At 31.4% G+C, this 18,765-nt stretch overlaps 1 protein-coding gene across 1 annotated transcript; it reads left to right on the top strand.

Moving 5' to 3' along the window:
• Positions 1-581: 581 nt before the first annotated feature.
• On the top strand, positions 582-17,480 carry LOC113513051 (pinopsin-like). Its single transcript, XM_052893336.1, has 8 exons — positions 582-778; positions 3,829-4,093; positions 5,152-5,311; positions 8,304-8,499; positions 8,907-9,039; positions 9,147-9,287; positions 13,489-13,578; positions 13,693-17,480. Exons 2-8 carry the CDS (start codon positions 3,917-3,919, stop codon positions 14,494-14,496), a joined length of 1,701 nt encoding a protein of 566 aa, XP_052749296.1. The 5' UTR covers positions 582-778; positions 3,829-3,916; the 3' UTR covers positions 14,497-17,480.
• The last annotated feature ends 1,285 nt before the right edge of the window (positions 17,481-18,765 follow it).

Below are 18,765 nucleotides of genomic sequence, written 5' to 3'. Positions count from 1 at the left end.
TTTGTACGCTATATTCTGTCTTAATTTTATTACTATGTCAATTTAGTTAGCAGTTAAACGCAAATGTATAAACACAAGTTCTGAAACACAGGATTTATAAACACGAAAATAATATAATTTTTCTCAAAATAATATTTGTCAAATAATTTCGACAGTTGGGACAATTCAAACATAAATGGGTGCCTTAGAGTTGACTTCTGGAATACTTATAGGGTATATTGTAATGATGAAAGTCAGTGAACAATTGCTAGTCAGTCATCAATATAATCGCCATTTATAATTTTGGAACTTAAGATAAATGTACTAATGAAATAATTATAATACCTCATAATTTATTATATTATTAATAGTTAAAAGTAACAAACAGTTCAAATATTTTATTAAAAGATTATAATACGAAAATAGGATTAAATCATGCCCACTGTTAAGTGAAACTAGATACAACAGAGAGAAGTATTTAACTACTCGAGTAAACAAATGCAATTTAATTTCAGACGTGTTTTCAGTGCGAACACGGCGATGCTATAAGTGGCTTGATATATAATATTCATCGTCATTATATATATAAGGGTGTGCTACCCTTACTCATTCAGTGCGTTACAAATTGTGTCGAGATCTGCTCGCCTCTCGATTTCGCGAGCACTCCCAACTAGATTTCAGGATACGCGAAAATTAATACGTAAATAAATAAAAATTTAATTCATCATAAGAAAATCAAAGTATTGTACAATGTATGTATAATGTATATATTCAGTTAATGCTAAATAAGAAAGAAAAGGTAAGTTTTCGTTTTTAAACTAAATTTATATAATATTATTATTGAATATATAAAACATGTCACAAACAACATTTATCACAGTGACATGTTTTGTTTATTAAGTTTTAGTTTTAAGTGTATTAAGATTAGAAATTGTTTATTTTTACTTTATTATTATAAATCGTACCTACTTTAATTATATTGCGAAAATATATACGAATATAAATCAGTTTCCCGACACTAAATGTCATTGACAATTTCACGTGTAAATCTCTACTTTTTTAATGCGTTAATTACAAGAGACTAAAATATTATTCTTTTTAACAATATTTATTAGTATAATGCAACTAATTTAATTCTATACATGTGATGTAAAAATATCAATGCAGTAGCAGTTTTTTGTTGACGGAGCCATGAGCTCAGCAACAGGTACTATATAGACTTCACGAAACTGTCCTATAGTACTTACTATATACGAGGTGGATACTATAGTTTAAAATATTCTAGGATACTGTAAACAAGTTTGATATGATATTGGAAATAAAATAATCTAATGAAGCATACTTGAAACTAATTTTGTAATGTAAATAGCGTAATTTATTTAATGAACTATTAGATAAAGCACAAAAGCTTAAATTAAAATCAGCTGTTGGCTGAATAATTTGTACGAATATCTTGAATAGTATAGATATTTACAAATATATATTATAGATAATTTGCTAATTATTTTTGTAGAACACTTCTTATTGAATACATTAAGAAGTGTTTATGAATAATAATAATTTATTAAAAATACAACATTACCATGTTTATAATTTTTAATTGGTTAACATTATTGTTTTTTATCTTATTATCACAATTGTCAAATTAAGATTGCATAGCGGTTTTATTATTAATAATCACAATTCTCTTTGCTGTAATATGTGAATACTGTGTCTGGTATGTAGTATGAATTTATTTCAATTTAATTATGACGTGGTAGAGTACCTTGAGTAAGTCTTGCTAACTAAAATGGTCAAGTAGGTTATGGCGTGATGTGCTGGGTTTCCTAAAATATGATTGATAGCAATTATGGCTAGCTCATTCATTATACTCGTGCTCCCTACAGGCAGCACTGGTCTGCTCTAGTCACTGTAACTGATTTATTTTATTAATTTATTCTATTTATGTTCTAATATCTTAAATTGTATGATCTAATACTACTAAGTGATTTGTATTCATACAAATTATTTATGTAATTAAACTTCTTGAAAAAAATAATACCTTAGTTTTATGACAATCCTTCTTAACTGAAATTGCGTTTCGAATGGGAGGTAGAATAATAAAAAATTACTAATGAAAAATGATTAAATTTAAGAATTTTCTTCTCTTTTTTCTTTATTAAAAATAAATTTAATTAGGCTGTACATTGAACCGTTCACTAATCCTTCAATAAAGGGAAATCTATTTAAACAAGTTCAAAAGGAAGGAAGTATCTGCACCATGCGCCTTTATTTTTTTGTGTAATATTGCGCGGATATCTCGGTTAATTCTTTCTGTATTCAGAAGGTTTTACATCCAGCTTTACGAGTTGATCCTTTATAATATTTTGTCGTGACAGAACCAAATTGTATGATAATGCATTCTTGTACTGTCATATATTATGTAGATGCGTACATTATATGTTAGTGAACCAAAACCACAAACAAGGTTTCCATTTATCTGCGGTTTATAGCCAAGGACGATATTGATGTAGGTATAGAATATCCTGTTTGACAAAAGCAATCCACATTGTCCTTTTGTGTGCGCGCAAACAAAAATGCAACATATAATGGCTGAAATTCTTGAAATACCACCTAGGCATTCTAAGAATTTCAGTTATTAAAAACCAAGAAAGATTATTTGTCCTGTTAGCAAGAAATGAAAATATTTTCTTAAATTTTTGCTTGAAATATTTTTATGAAGAATAAATTGTTTTGTATATTTGTTACAATTTCGAGACTAAACTAATACAGTAGAGATTTAAATATAATTATTATTGATTACACACGAACAATGGCATCTAGTCTAGTATTCTTTTACAATTAATAATTTTCATAATCATGCCAATCTAATTTTTTCACAATTAAAATGTCCTACATGAATAAATGATTTTTGAATTTTGAATTTTTGAATTTTAAAGCTTTTTCAACCGACTTCAAAAAAAGATATTTTTTATATTTTCATAACTTCGTCAGTTCTAAAGCGATTTGGAAAATTCTTTTTTTTATTTGAAAGGATATACCAACAGATTAGCCCTATAAAAATGTTATCAAAATCGGTTTAATACTTTAGTTTCTAGGCGGGTTTTTATTTTGTAGAACACAATAAATATAAAATATATACGGACAAATCACACAGATTGAGCTAGCCCCAAAGTAAGTTCGAGACTTGTGTTATGGGATACTAACTCAACGATACTATATTTATAACAGATACATATATAGATAAACATCCAAGACCCAGGCCAATCAGGAAAAGATCGTTTTCCATCATGACCTGGCCGGGGATCGAACCCGGGGCCTCCAAGTCGCAGGCAGGCGTGTTGACCGCTGCGCCACGGAGGACGACAATCTTTACCTATTGTGTATCAAAATCTTAAATGTATTAATTTATTAGTATTACAAGCTTTTGTCCACAACTTATATTGTTAGTGATGGGGCTATTTGACCCCATTACTAACAATCCCTTTCCCTTCCACATACAAGTAGTACATCATCATAAGAGCCTGTAACTGTTTACTGCTTAACATGAAGGTTTGCCAGTAGTTGCCACGCTTAGCAGGCTGAGTGGCAACCGTAGTTAGGCTTTACAGATGTTTTAAGAAGGACTCTGCTGTCCATTCCGTCATATAATTTTTAGTGATTGTTTAAGCTATTAAAGCAGTAAAAGGTAACAAACAAGCTCCCTTTTGCATCCTTACTTCTTTATTAATACTATAAATGTGATAGTGAGTTTGTCTGTTACCGAACAAAGTTGCGGGCAAAACTTAGTTTATAACATCAGTAAGGATCATCACTAATCATCTAAATTAAATTTTTTTTTCTTTACAGATATTCGTGACATCACAGTAAATGTGGAAAAACAGGCAGCAAAATGTAGATTCAATAAAGTTAGTGATTTATTAAAAGTGGCATTAAAATGACTTCGTTTAATAACAACATCAACTACACAGTGATAAAGGCGTATGAAGAAGATTTTCCACTGTTGATGCCAAAATGGGGTTATGTGGCGTCCGCATTCGTATTGTTTCTTATAGGATTCTTCGGTTTCTTTTTAAACCTCATGGTGATACTGCTGATGTTTAAAGATAGACAGGTAATTATATAAATTCAGTCACATGAAAGGTTATAGCAAAATTTACTTAATTTTGCCCCACAAACGAAATAAAATCGTCTTCAATCGAATCAAAACCAGTTATTTTGATTTAAAATCTAATTTCTAATCCAATTTGGATTAAATATCGACGAGACCAATCTGAGAGTATATTTTTTTAAAATAAAAAAAAAATTTAAAATCGGTTTATAAATGACAGACAAATCTCCTGTTTTTAAAGTTGATTAAAATTTTGATTGGTGAAAAGTAAAATTATGTAAATATTTTTATCAACAACACAGTGAGAGAGTAATTCTCTCTCATGAGCTTGGAGTACCCTCTATACTCACCCCTGCACGTTAAAACTGTTTTTTTTAATGGATGATAATGGAGTTGTAACCCCGTCTGCGCTAACAGTATACGCTAGCGGGGTACTAGTGAGGAATGATAGGTAAGAATAAAAAGGCAGGTCAGTTAGCCCATTTGTTATGAATAAATTTGAATTTCTCAGCTCTCTTTCTTGAAATAGCAGTCACATATGGTTGTTTTGTTTGTGATTGGCATTATATATGTACATGCATATCCGGGGTTTGTAAATACAATATTGTATCGCGGTATCTGCAATAAATTTCTGCCTTTATAAATATTAAATAATGGAAAATAGTTTGAAATTACTTAAATAAATTGTACAATGATGCAATTGTTTGTGGTTAAGAGGGTTTATATCGCAACTTTTTCAAAGTAATAGAAACTCACTTTTATTTTTATTTTAACCGACGTAAAAAAGGAGCTGATTTTATATTTATTCCTCGTAGATAGGCCTAGTTGTAAATCAATTTTGTAGTTTTTTTTTTTATAACAAGAAACATTTATTCCAATATCGTAATATTTTTTTGGAGAATTACTATCTCTTATTACTTCTTTATACCTACCTTAAATTGTTATTAATATCACAAGACAAAAAACTGTAGCTACACATTTTAAAATAAAATATTCATAAGCAAATATATTTATTAGAGATTTAAATAAATAAATAAATAACTGTTCTTATTTTTCCCCAGCTATGGACACCACTGAACATCATATTGTTCAACTTGGTGTGTTCAGATTTCTCCGTATCAGTGTTGGGGAATCCTTTCACGCTCATCTCAGCGCTCTTCCACCGATGGGTGTTTGGACACACCATGTGTGTCCTTTATGGTTTCTTTATGGCTTTATTGGGTAAGTTATATTATTTGACGACATATATTATTATTTAGCCTATGTTCCACTATAGGGCACACCATAGCATGGTCTACGAATAAAACGTAAGTACGATATATTTTTAGACCATGGTATAGATAATAATATGGTATAGATTTTAAGGAGTAGATAGATATATAATTTATTTGCATTATTTACAGCACACAAATAACAACAGACATACACAGTAAAAAAAGATAAATGTATACATATAATAAATAAAAAAAAAGGAAAATATATAAAACAAGTAACAATTTTTTTTTTCATTGGTGTACCATAGTAACATAAAATGATCATAGTATACCACTTGGTCTACTCTTTAAAATGTCTGCCTAGATCAATTGGCCTCATGATTATATACCATATTCTAGCTAAACGGTCATTCGTTTGTTTTGCTACAATCTAATTTGTTGTACCAAACTAAAATATCTATATCTAATCAATTATTTGGAGTGAAATTGATTGATACAAGCAAGGGTGTATAGACACCCTATCAAGTTGACCTCTACGCGGTTTCTCCTAAAAATTATCATGGTAAATCGTTATTGAATTAGTCACGATAGACCAACTGGCCTTTTTTTATTCTCATTTGTCATCTCTTTCTGGTACCTCACCAGCGTATACTGATAGCTCAGGCAAAGTCACTATTCCATCTCCACCCATTAAAAAAAAAATTGTTAGTATGTAGACACTTGGCCCCGGCATAGTGAGGAAGGGGTGGCCTACCACTTCCTTTCCAGTGGGTGTTGTAAAAGACGATTAAGGGAGGGCGAGGGATGGGCAGTAACGTCCCTCTTAAAATATCTCTAAAGTCTTACTGCGGTTACCAATCCTCCTGCCAAGCGTAGCAACTACTGGCAAAACTCCCCAAAGGGGAGGCTTATGTTCAGCAGTAGACAGTTAAAGGCTGGTATGATGATGATAATGATGACACTTAAAAGTATATTAATATTTACTGATATTATAAATATAAAAATGAGCTTGTATGTTAGTTTTTGGCGCCGTAACCGCTTCGTCAATCTTCATGTATATTATATATATGCCACAACTTTGCCCACGTGAATTGTAATAAAATGTACCCTATGCCTTAATACAGTATATGTATCAAATTTTAGCCCATAAAGCGTGATTAACTAACAAACATACAAACCTTTACAAACTTTTACACTTATAAAATTATTAAAATTAGATATAGGTACCTACGTCTCCAATTAAAAATATGCCGAACAATAGAAAAACGAATACTCGAGAGGGTTTTAATGAAAACGCGCAAAATAAAAAACTGAAATAGCAAATTGAAATAGATATTTTTCAATATTCCATTTTGGAAACCTGACACTGATGGTGAGAACGCGAAAGTTAAATTGTAGATGGAAAATATAAGGATATTTTTTAAACAAAACAATGTTCCAGTACCAAACTATTATAGCGAACTCTTTGCTATTTTTTTGATACATATTTATTTTTTGACACATATTGTTCGCTAACAGTGTGCCTTCATTGTATTCTCCAATAAATATTTGAAATCGTACGTACCGCATAGATTAACGGTAGTACTAAGATATAGTATGTGTGTTGAGGGGAAAGGATTGTTAGTAATGCAGACTACCAGTCCCATTACTAGTAATATACCCTGCCAGGTCGACCTCCACGTGGTCCCTCCTGGAAACCATCGTGCTGAATTCCAGGTGTAATCATCACAATAGGTTAACTGACCTGCCTATTCATTTTCATCTATCATCTCTCACTGGTGCCCTGTCAGCGTATACCGTTAGCGCAGGCGGGGTTACTATTTCATTATAATTCTAAAAAAAGTATCTGTCTTTCTACATGGTACTTGTTACTGTTACTATACTATCTGTTTGTTAAAAAATCTCTCAGTCTTATCAACTATGAAATAAGATTGTAATTTATTATCAATTTCTTTATATTATGAATGATTTTTAATATTGTATAATCACAAAAAAGCGACTTTATATGTGGTAAAACCAATTATTTTTATTTAAAAACTTAACAACTAAAATGATTTTCACAAAATTTTTTTGGGACCTTTATCCCACTTGTATTTCTGCTATGATGTGAAACATGTGCAAGTAGTTATACTTGCATGGATGGGTTTCACATTGACGAATAGAATATAGCAGTGGAATTATAGGGAACGGAGGCATAACATTGCATAAACGGTCACTTTTTGAGGACTGCGAAATTCTCTGAATTGACAACTTATAATGGTTGTTTGTATATATAGGCGACGGTTACCACTTTCAGCATTCAGAATTACCAGCGAACTTTAAAAAAGGGCGAATACAAAAGATCATGGAAAGGTCGCAGTGTTAGTGGTTTTTCTGCCTGAAAAAGCCCATCTCTCAATAATAATAATACCACTTTCCATCAGGTGGGTCGTTAGAGTCTGAAATTGTCTTTATAGGTACGCATTTAAAAAAATTTCTGTTTGATAACGCGGCTAATATAAGATCTGTTTAGTTTGAAATTAGATGGAACTGCTTTTACGTATGTTGATAATTATTACAAAGTTTTTATGTTGTAATTTTGTGTTGTAATTTTACCGCGTAGCCCCGACACAGAATAAGCCATCCTTACCATTTCCGTGGGTGTCGTAAGAGATGATTAATGGAACTTAATAGTTGAGGGAAGGACAGCAGCGTCTCTTTTAAAACGTCATCACAAGCCTAACTGTATAATATATATTAAACTATATATATATATATAGTTTAAAGTTTTAAGTTATATATAAGTTTACAAGAGTTTTAATTTCACAAATTTAGAATTATTTAACCAACTTTTGTTATAAAAAGCATAAATTAAGTTTCTTGCTCATTCTTCTCATCTGAACTTGTATTTCGAATAAGCAGTAAATTTACAAAAATGTCTTTTCAAAAATGCTAGTAATTATATTTACTTGAATAAAAAATGTTTTAATTCTTATATAAAAGAATAAACATTGTTCCAGGTATAACATCCATCACTACACTAACAGTGATATCTTTCGAGAGATACATGTTGGTCACTCGTCCACTGAGTTCCAGACACTTGAGTTCGAAGGGAGCTATTTTATCCATAGTATTTATTTGGACCTACTCCTTGGCACTCACTACTCCACCGCTAATAGGTTGGGGGAACTATGTCAATGAAGCTGCTAATATCAGGTAATTAATAACCCCAAGTTTGATGAAAAACATAACAAAGTAGTCAGTTTAACTATATTTATATCGTATAATACTCCATAATACAATAGTGAGAGGCATTTGTTCGCTATTATCGTGGTAGGAAACTTAACCATAACAATAAAGATCATTTATTCTTATTACTTCACAGTCGATATTTCGATGCTTCAATGGCCCAATAGCAGTAGTACACCAGATATATTACACCCATTTCAAGACATATAAAATTCAGATTGACACAGGTTAATAAGGTTGATAAAATAAAATTCTAGTTGTCTATAAGAGATAGCTTTTAATGATAAGGTGTTTTGTAAACACACATTCTATTCCTCTATTTTTTGCGCAATAAAGAGTATGTTATGTTTTAAAACACCTATTCTTAATTGCAGCTGTTCAGTGAACTGGCATGAACAGTCTACGAATACGCTCACATACATTATGTTCCTATTTGCATTAGGACAGATTATTCCACTCACTGTCATCACCTATAGCTATGTCAACATTATTAGAACGCTGAAAAAGGTAACATCATATTTTAATAACCATAAAAAAGCTATTAGAATTTGTTCAATTTTGGTCTTTACTACTCATTACTTTGTCAAAAATTACTCTACTACTCTTCATTGCAGAATTCCCAACGACTCGGACGAGTAAGCCGGGCGGAAACCAGAGCTACCGCTATGGTCTTTATAATGATTATATCATTCACAATAGCCTGGACACCGTACTCCTTGTTCGCCTTAATGGAACAGTTTGCTACGGAAGGAATTGTAAGCAACAATTTATATAAAATATTTGTATTTAAAGTAACTTTCAAAATTAACAAAATAAACTGAAGCTTCATAACGACTATTTTATATTTAATTAACAGAAATGTTAAATAATTTCTTTAATAATAATAAAGTTTATTCTCTTCACAATACCAGTTGTACATCTATTATATTCTAATATATCTATTTTTGGAGGTTACATAAGTTAATGTATTATGAAGTAGGATAAACCTATGTTACAGATCACCAGGTCCTCACCCCACGGTGTTGGCACTGTTTTATATTTTGCTCTGGTTATGAATATAATAACAACATTAATATATATAGTTAAGGTTATACAACCGATATATCCTACACATACTTACACAATGTACATTATTTTAATAATATTTTCATAAGTTGTAATGTAAATAAATAAATTTAATACGTAACCTTCAGTAAGTTTTCCGTGTCATCGTACATCAGACTCAATAACCATGTTTTAAGTGCAGTTTTACAATTGAAGTACGAATATGAATATATGTTCAAAATACGGTTTATATTATTATAAAGATGGCTGCCGAGGAAACAGAAAAATCTTTGTGAAAGTATTGTTCTAAAGCGATGTTTGTTATATCTTTACGTCTTTTTGAGGTATTAAAATCGCTGGGTAATATTTGATGCTGTTTTAAAGTTATGTACAAAACAAATAGTTTTCTAACTGAAAGAATTTCACAATCTCGGTATAATTCATGTGTCAAGTAGTAGATGGAGTGAAATGTGCATACCTTGAGAAGCGCACGCTGTGCTCTTTCCAGGGTGATAAGGTGTGATTTATATGCTCCGCCCCATGATGTAATGCAGTAAGTGAGAATTGACTGACACAGAGCGAAATAAACCGTTTTAGTAATTTAAAATTCGATACATGTCTTAATTGTTTAAATACGTAAATCAACTTTCGATTAATATGTTCGTGGAATTTGAGATTGCAGTCAAGTAATATGCCTAAATATTTAATTGTGTTTACTCTTTTTAACTCGGGACAGGAACAGGGTTTTTGATCTGAAATTCTACAGCAGTGAGCAAACAGATGAAAAGCATTAGAAGGTGTAGTGTTGCGTATATAGAAAGGAATAATAATGGTTTTATTAGCATTTAATGTAAGTGAATTATTAGAAAGCCAATTTAACACTGTGCCAAATCCCGAATGAGCCAATTTAAAAGTATCTTCCCAAGTATCACCCCAGAAGATGACCGTAGTATCATCTGCAAAGAGGGTCATTGCTCCATTTTGTATATCGAGGTGACCAAGTTCGTTAATGTAGATCAAAAACAAGGTGGGAGAAAGAACACTACTTTGAGGAGTTCCATATTCCAGGACCAGCTCATCACTAAGGTGGGAACCGAGTTGAACACATTGAGTCCGATTGGTCAGGAAATCTCTGAATAGATCTAATTGAAGGCCTCTAATGCCTATGTTTTCCAGTTTCAGAATGGGTATGGAGACCGTATCGAACGCCCTGGCGAGGTCTAAGAAAAGATCTAGACACTTTTTGCCTTCGTCTAGATGTTTCACGATGGTATCAGTCAGATTTGAGACAGCGTCAGACATAGATCGGGCTGGTCTGAAGCCAAACTGTTTATCTGATAATATCTCCTGCTTATCTAAAAACTTACGAAGACGTTTTTTAATAAGTCGTTCTAATACTTTGGAAAGTGCCGGCAAAACAGAAATTGGTCTATAGTTCTGTAACTATAGACCATGTAACTCTGTAACTATAGAAAATGACCACTTCTGTAAGTGGTCATTTTCTTCACCCTTATGTATAGGGTGGACTATAGCCTTTTTGAAAACCAGAGGAAAGACCTCTTTTGAGAGATATACATTAAATAGATATGTTAAAGGTCGAATTAATATTTTGGAGTATTGTTTAAGAAATCCACTCGATATACCATCCCAACCTACCGCGCAATCATCTCGTAAGGACAGTATTAGTCGTTCAATCTCTGATTTGTCTGCACTCTCCAGTACAAATGAATTGATTGGTGAGTGTGGGTTATTATCAAACCCTCTTACCATTGTCATTAAATAATGACAATGGTAAGAGGGTTTGATTATGCGGAATACTATCTGCAAGGCGACGGCCTACACCAACGAAATAATTATTCATTTCATTCACTGTTTTGTGTGACGTTTCTGATAAGGAGAGTAAATTTTGTGCATAATTTTTAGATTTTTGTAGATGTGTTATTTTTTTGACAGCGGTCCAAATTTTATTATTATCAGTTCCAGCTTTTTGAATTTCACCTTTTTCATATTCCTTTTTTATTTTTTTCAGTAGAGAATTACAGAAATTACAGTACCTACGATAGGTTGTATCATAACCGACGTTATTAGGAATTTTTTTAACTTTTTTGAAAAGTTTATCCCTGTTTCTAATGCAACGTAAGAGCCCTGGTGTAATCCATTGTAGTAGAAGATAAACTGGATCTAATCATTACATGATCAAGACAGTTGTCGTACCTGGTTGGGTAAATATGAGCCGGTAGGAGGCCGTGGAATGCAAGTGTTGTTAGATAATCTCAAGAACGCGAGTCTGTGTTATTGTTTTTATATCGATATTAATATCACCAGTTACGATGACATTCTTATACATAGTCAACGAGGACAAAATATTGTTAAGGCTATTTATGAAATTATTTGTATCCCGAAAGGACGGGGATCGATATATTGCAATAATAGCTGTGTCTTTATTAATTTGCAAAATCAAACAACTTCCCTCCAGATCATTTTGTTCATCCACAGAAACATATACATTATTTTTAATATACACAACAACTCCATCATTTTGGTTATGTATCTTCTTTGTAAAAAAATGTCTATAACCATCTAAGTTTATTTTTTTTTTTATTTTTTTTATTTTTATACGACTTAGAATGACAAACAAGCTGACGGCCCACCTGATAGAAAGTGGTAACCATCGCCTATAGACATGAGCAGTACCATGGACATAACAGTACACACACATACTGTTTCGCCCATGATACCCCCCATGCGTTGTCATTTCTGAGGACTCAATGTTATTCCTCTGTACCCTGTAAATTCACGCCATATCCCACCCTTCAAACTGAAACACAACCATGCAAACACAACTGCTTCACGTTAGAAACACGAATGGGACAGAGGTACCCAAGCATTCGACTTTTGTACAAAGTCTCCCTCTGGTAGTGGGTTGACAAGACAGCCAGCATTCGGTAAAAATCATATCACTTTCTATTTTTAGACGAGACAAAAAGGCCTCCATTCCTGTCCAATTACAAGATATACTCCTAATATTTTGTATTAAAAGCTTAAGGTATTTACTGGGGTTTGGCAGCAAGGTGTGTTGAATTTTACTATAATGGGTTTTTTAATGTTTGGTTTACCTGGTAATCTTCTTATATCATTTATATCATTCAATAATACATTTGCGCCCACTGCTTTGGTGACATTTTCAACAATTTTAAGTAAGTCAGATTGATTTTCAGTGACACATACAGGAACGTTCCTTATTTCTAACGTACTTACACAGGACAGCCTTTGGAACTCTTCAATTTTGTTTTGTAAGTCTTTAATCTGTTGTTAGTATACATTGGTACTTTCTTCTAAGTTAAGTATTTTAAGGATCATATCATCATATTGAGTAGATAGGAATTTCAAGGATTTCTCTATTTCAAAGTTGGTTTTTTGGACATCGGTTAACATGTTTTTTACATCCGTTATATCAGTCTGCAATTTTGATAATTTATGGTCATTATCCGATTTCCATTCTATAAGCATTGTCCTTATCTCATCTTAGAATTTTTTAAATTCGTTTACAATATCCTCATCATCTCTACGTCTCTTTAGCCGATTGATTAAATTATTGCTTTTTTCTTCAAACTCTTTATGAACGAAGACATTTGAATCTGATCCATAGTGGTTTTTAGTGCTCACCGAAGTACGATTCATATTTATGGAGCTACTCGCTTCTGCCTATGGCTTGGTTACCGCTAATACCAATGTCTTGAATTACGAGATTGCAGAAGTGCAGCGTATTTATATATTTAACTCGCTCACGTCTAATTGTCGGTCCTTGTCTTCCACGTCTATAACACTAATTTATATAACTGTATTTTAACTTAATTCAATACAAAATCATATATAATTTTATCAATTTTAATAATCTGATCTTTGTCCTAGATTTCTCCCGGAGCCGGAGTTATACCAGCTTTAGTGGCCAAAAGCTCGATCTGCTATAATCCCCTTATATACGTTGGGATGAACACACAAGTGAGTAAAATTGTTTCTTAAAATACCTATAATTACTTTACAAAAATTAAGATATAAACACAACTAAATATAATTATTGTATTAAAATAGTAATAAATAATATTTGTTATTCAGTTCCGGCAGTCAATTAAACGCATATTCGGAATGCATAATAATAAAATGCAATCACAAACTGAAAAGGGTCACAACACAACACTGTCGCCAACACACAAGACGTCTGGTACGAACGAAGCAAACACCTGCTACAACTCAACTGAAACGATGATATCGGTATCTTCCAAAAAGCATATCAAAGATAAAAAAATTGTCTTCAACGACGAACTATCAGAAAACATTAAAACTGAAAATCGATTCTACCAAAAAGATTTAGAACTTTGTACAATACAAGAAAATCGATCGCGATCGGATTTGGAGAGGTCAGATGATACTATATATGAAGACAGCACTCATAATAACAAAAAGTTTCAACTGTTTGGACCATCTTGTAAACTATTTCAGAAACGTTCGCCCGGCGTTACTATTATAGATAAAGAACATTTGATTTTCAGTAAAACTAAATTGAAGGATGATGAAAACGATGCATCTGATGAAATGACGAATGCTTACGGTAACGAAGGTTACGTAGAACATACGACTGATACATTAAATGAAAATACGTATCGCACTGAATACGAAAAAATAAAGTCGCAAAAAGAAATAAAACGCAGTTTCTCTTTAGATTTAAATATTGTTTCATATGAAAATAAGAAGAGAAAAATGTCAATAGAGAGTAAATTTGAGGCCATTGCACAACCAAAGGGATTTATTAAAGATGGTATTATGGGGAAATTATTTGATCAGGATACTAACCAATTTAAAACATATCTATGTAGTATTGAGAACCAAAATACTGATAGTGCCGATGATGATGATAATTAATATAATTGATTATTTAAGTGATTTTTGGGATCAAATTATCAATTAATATACTTAATATATATTACTTCATATTATTAGTATTATGTAGTATCAATTAGACAATTCGAAATTTTGTCCTTTGAAGGGAGCTATTTTTGTTTCATTAATAATTCTATTCATTCAATTAAAAAAACCTGAATCTTTAGAATTTTGTCAATTAATGTAATTTACTTATTTAGTAAGATATTATAATACGAATATACGAGTACATATTAGTATGTATATCCTGATATTATATATAAAGGTTGAGTATTTCATTAGATGTTCTTAAATATTAATTATTACTTTTCTAAGTTATTATAACTGCATAATTATTATGTTGCTCTTAGAGTCTAGTAGTAAATTACTGGACTCAATATGAATGATACAAGAAGTAAGTAGTCCAGAAACATTTTTGTTTAGTATAAAAACTATATATTTTTTATTATGTCGGAGAAATTATTCGATGAGAGGTGCTGACAATTTAATGAGTCGTGTTAGGGTCTGTGATAATAGCTATGAGTGTCAATGTGAAATAAATATTTATTTATTGTAGGATATGATTATTTTTTTATATATTATACAAAAATAAAATTTAATACAAATCATCTGATCTATAAAAATAATAAAGCTTTAAATTAATAAAATACACTGGCTTACGTCCAAATTCTTCAAATTTTCTACATCAAATTTCGTATTTGTCGATTATATTAAAATTTAATAGCGTATAATATCTGTAATAATTTATAACGTAATATTTGTGCTATTAGATTGCAAAATTTTATAATTAATATTATCATTAGAAGTTAATAATATAAAATGTTTGATTATTAATTTTGAAGCTATCATCTTAAGCTTTCTTTTATATGGTTAGCTACAATTAAATTGCACACTTATATTGATATAAATAATAATAAATCATTACCGCCAATATAATTACATAGCATATAAATAAAGTAGAGCATGTATTACGGGTATTAAACAAAAATACAACATATACTTTTTTTGTAAATATAATACGTAGTACAACAATTCCTAAAGTGGATTCCACTAAACCTAGGAGTTTTATAAAAAGTCACACGAGTTCCACGAAATTATATACACAGTGAAACAATTTCATTCTTCAAATAAAAAATAAAAGGAAACTATAAAGTTTTATACTTTTAAAATATTTCCTCTGAAGTCACCGGCAAGTTTCCACCCCAACTACCCTGCACATAGTAATGTGCGGCGAGCGACACCAGCAGAAGGGGGCCCGCGCCCCGGACCGCTCTCCCACGTCCCCTTTAGGCGGCTACGTGCGGCGAAAACCAATACCAGTTTTAAAATATATCTAATAAAAGCTTTTGTTCTTATTTAAATTACAGTGTTTTTGATTTGTAATCGTTTGATATGGGGTTCCATAAGATAAAAGGTGTTTGATAGGCGTTCCGTTATCTTAAAAGTTTAGGAACCCTTGACGTAGTAAATATTCAGCTGAATACAAAGATAATTATGAACACAAACGTTTGTATTGTGTGTGAGTAGAACCCGGGACCATCGGAATTTGAGGTGGTATTGTTAAACCGGTACACCACCAAGGCGGTCAAATAGCCAATCCGCGTTTGTCTTTAGCATTTATATAATACAATTCACGGTTCTGTTATATTTTGTAAAAACCATAAAAATTACTTCTTCTTATGGTCAAATTGTTGTCGGTAGAAATACAAGACTCATTACAAGTCCTACCGTTCTATATTTTTGGTACATTTTTATGGCTTTAATATTGACGTCTTTATAAATTAATAATAATAAAATATTAATCTGTGTATTAGATAGTGTACATAAAATATTACTTTGTTAGAAAATACGTCTTCGTAATTTGATATCATTAAAATTGTCTTTACACAAACAACAATTTTACAAAAATAAGATAAAAGTCTTGATTAAGAATTTGCAGATGATTGTCCTGTAATAGAATTGATTTTAGATAGCCATTCTCTATCTCTTAAATTGGAATTTTAGTCCAATACAACAATGAAAGATTTATTACAAACCGCTAGGTATGTTCAATTAAATTGCGGACGAAATTAAATTAAATATTTAATGATCCGTAACACAATAGTTATGCTAAACTATCGAATTAATATTTTAATTTTAGAGATAGGTTTGCAGAATGGCTCCTCGGAATTGACCTCAATGTACGTTGTTCTATATGCTATTATAATTATTTCCACGCCAAGTCCCTTAAGGGATAGGCAGAGAGAAGCGAGGGCCAAATATCCTCCTACACATCCACCGGTTTTAAAATCTCAGCTAACAATCATAATAGACTGGATTATAGATATATGTATATCTCCTCCAGTACGTACCTACACAGTCTATACAGTTTATATTCAGTTATATAAACCAGAAAATAGATGGAATGATAATATATAACAATGAAGACAACTCACTTGCCCTATCTTGATTAATTCACCAGATGTTAATTACAATGGACAAGTTTCCGTTACTAGTAACTCCATCCCCTTGATATTCCAGTATACCTGCCTAACCGAAGATATATTAATTGATTAATTGATTGTGATTGTATGTGTCAAATTGTATTTAACCAATTAGATATGTTTTATGTACGATTAGATATAAGAACAACGAATTATGTGTATTTTTTAATCAAACCTAAAAAATCTAAATCTGTTGTCAATTTATAAACATGGAAATGAATTCAAATAATTTATATTAATGATTATATAGGTTCTTGTTTGTTTGAAAACGTTAATTTGTTTTATTAGTCTAAAAAAAACATTTCAAGTCACTACTTTGGAAATTCTATTATTATTTATTAATTCAAATATTATAAACATATTAAATAGTACAACTATATACTGTTACATAGATAACTTTGTCATATGTTATATATTATATTTATTCATCCAAATATTGTATTTTATTATATTTGATTTATTGTGTGTAGATAATAAAAAATATTGATCAAAAATTCAAGATTAAATTAATAAAATATTTTTAAAATAACTTGGTATTTAATTTTATGAGACTAAGGATCGCAATATTGCAATCGCTGAAAGAATTAGAACCTGTTGTCGCTAGAACTAGAATAGTAGTTCCATCATGTCTTACAAGAAAGAACATTTAACACTTATTCACCTTAGTAATTTCATTAATAAAGTTTTCTAAACTTTCAACAGATTTTTTGTCTAAGAATATTTGAATTTCTCATTGACTACAAATATTTTGTTATAGAAAAAAATATCTTCAATTTTGATGAAATTACTATGCTAATAGCACTGTTTGGGGGGAAAGGGATTGTTGGCAATAGAGTTTAACAGCCCCATTGCTAGTAATATGCCCTATTAGGTCGACCTCCACGTGGTCACGCCCTGGAAACCATCGTGAACAATTCTTGTTGAATTCGTCACGATGGGCTAACTGACCTCCTTCATCCTTACCTATCATCCTTCACATGCCTCCCCGGTGTATACCGATAGCGCGGGTGGGGTTACCATTCCATTATTACCCATTAAAGAATAGTACTGTTTACTGGCCAGTACGGCGATTTTTTTCATTGAAAAAAATCGCGAAATATATCCATATCACGAAACATACAGAAATATTCTATTCAAAAATTTCCCTTTTAAAGTCAACCAGTAGTCCCTTTTTAATCACTTAGATTATCATCATCAAAATGTGTTGCTGATGATAATGATGATTCGAATGATTATTTAATTTTGATTACGTTTTTTACAAAATATTTGATTTCATGAATTCTATTCATAAAAGTCTTTATAAAAAATATTCTTTATTAAAATGTTGAAATTAAATTGTAGGTATCTAATTTTGTTACAATCTTCAATTGTTTTAGCAAATATTGGAAAAGCAATTTCCTTGTATTAACTTTTATTTTATGCAACTTAAAATGGCAAACGAGCTGACGGCCTACCTGATGGAATGTGGTAACCGTCGCCTTTATGCAGTTCCCTCTGGAAACCATCGTGACTAACTTATCGTTGAATTTGTCATGACCTGTCTTTTCATCCTCACTGTTGCCTTGTCAATGTATACCGATAGCGCAGGCCGGGTTATCATTCAATTATCATACAAAAAGCTAGCATATATATTTCATCCCAACCATCTGGACGAGTGGCGATCCTCCACCGTGCGTTTTTCAAGGCACTTTCTCCCACGCACAACCACTCTTTGGAATCAACTTCCAGCAGCAGTATTTCCGAACCGATACGACAACATAATCTTCAA

The sequence above is a fragment of the Galleria mellonella genome, unplaced genomic scaffold (assembly GCF_026898425.1).
Source record: "Galleria mellonella isolate WM207_F2 unplaced genomic scaffold, CSIRO_AGI_GalMel_v1 utg113, whole genome shotgun sequence".
In the NCBI taxonomy this organism is placed as follows: Eukaryota; Metazoa; Arthropoda; class Insecta; order Lepidoptera; family Pyralidae; genus Galleria; species Galleria mellonella.
The sequence above is the reverse complement of the archived record's forward strand: the minus strand, read 5'-3'. Positions and strand labels throughout refer to the sequence as shown.

Excerpts from the sequence above, each read along its gene's own strand:
- LOC113513051 (XM_052893336.1), top strand. The coding sequence starts at position 3,917 with ATGACTTCGTTTAATAACAACATCAACTACACAGTGATAAAGGCGTAT. Across the intron at positions 9,040-9,146 it reads TTATTAGAACGCTGAAAAAG|AATTCCCAACGACTCGGACG; the intron begins GTAACATCATAT and ends TCTTCATTGCAG. Across the intron at positions 13,579-13,692 it reads ACGTTGGGATGAACACACAA|TTCCGGCAGTCAATTAAACG; the intron begins GTGAGTAAAATT and ends TTTGTTATTCAG.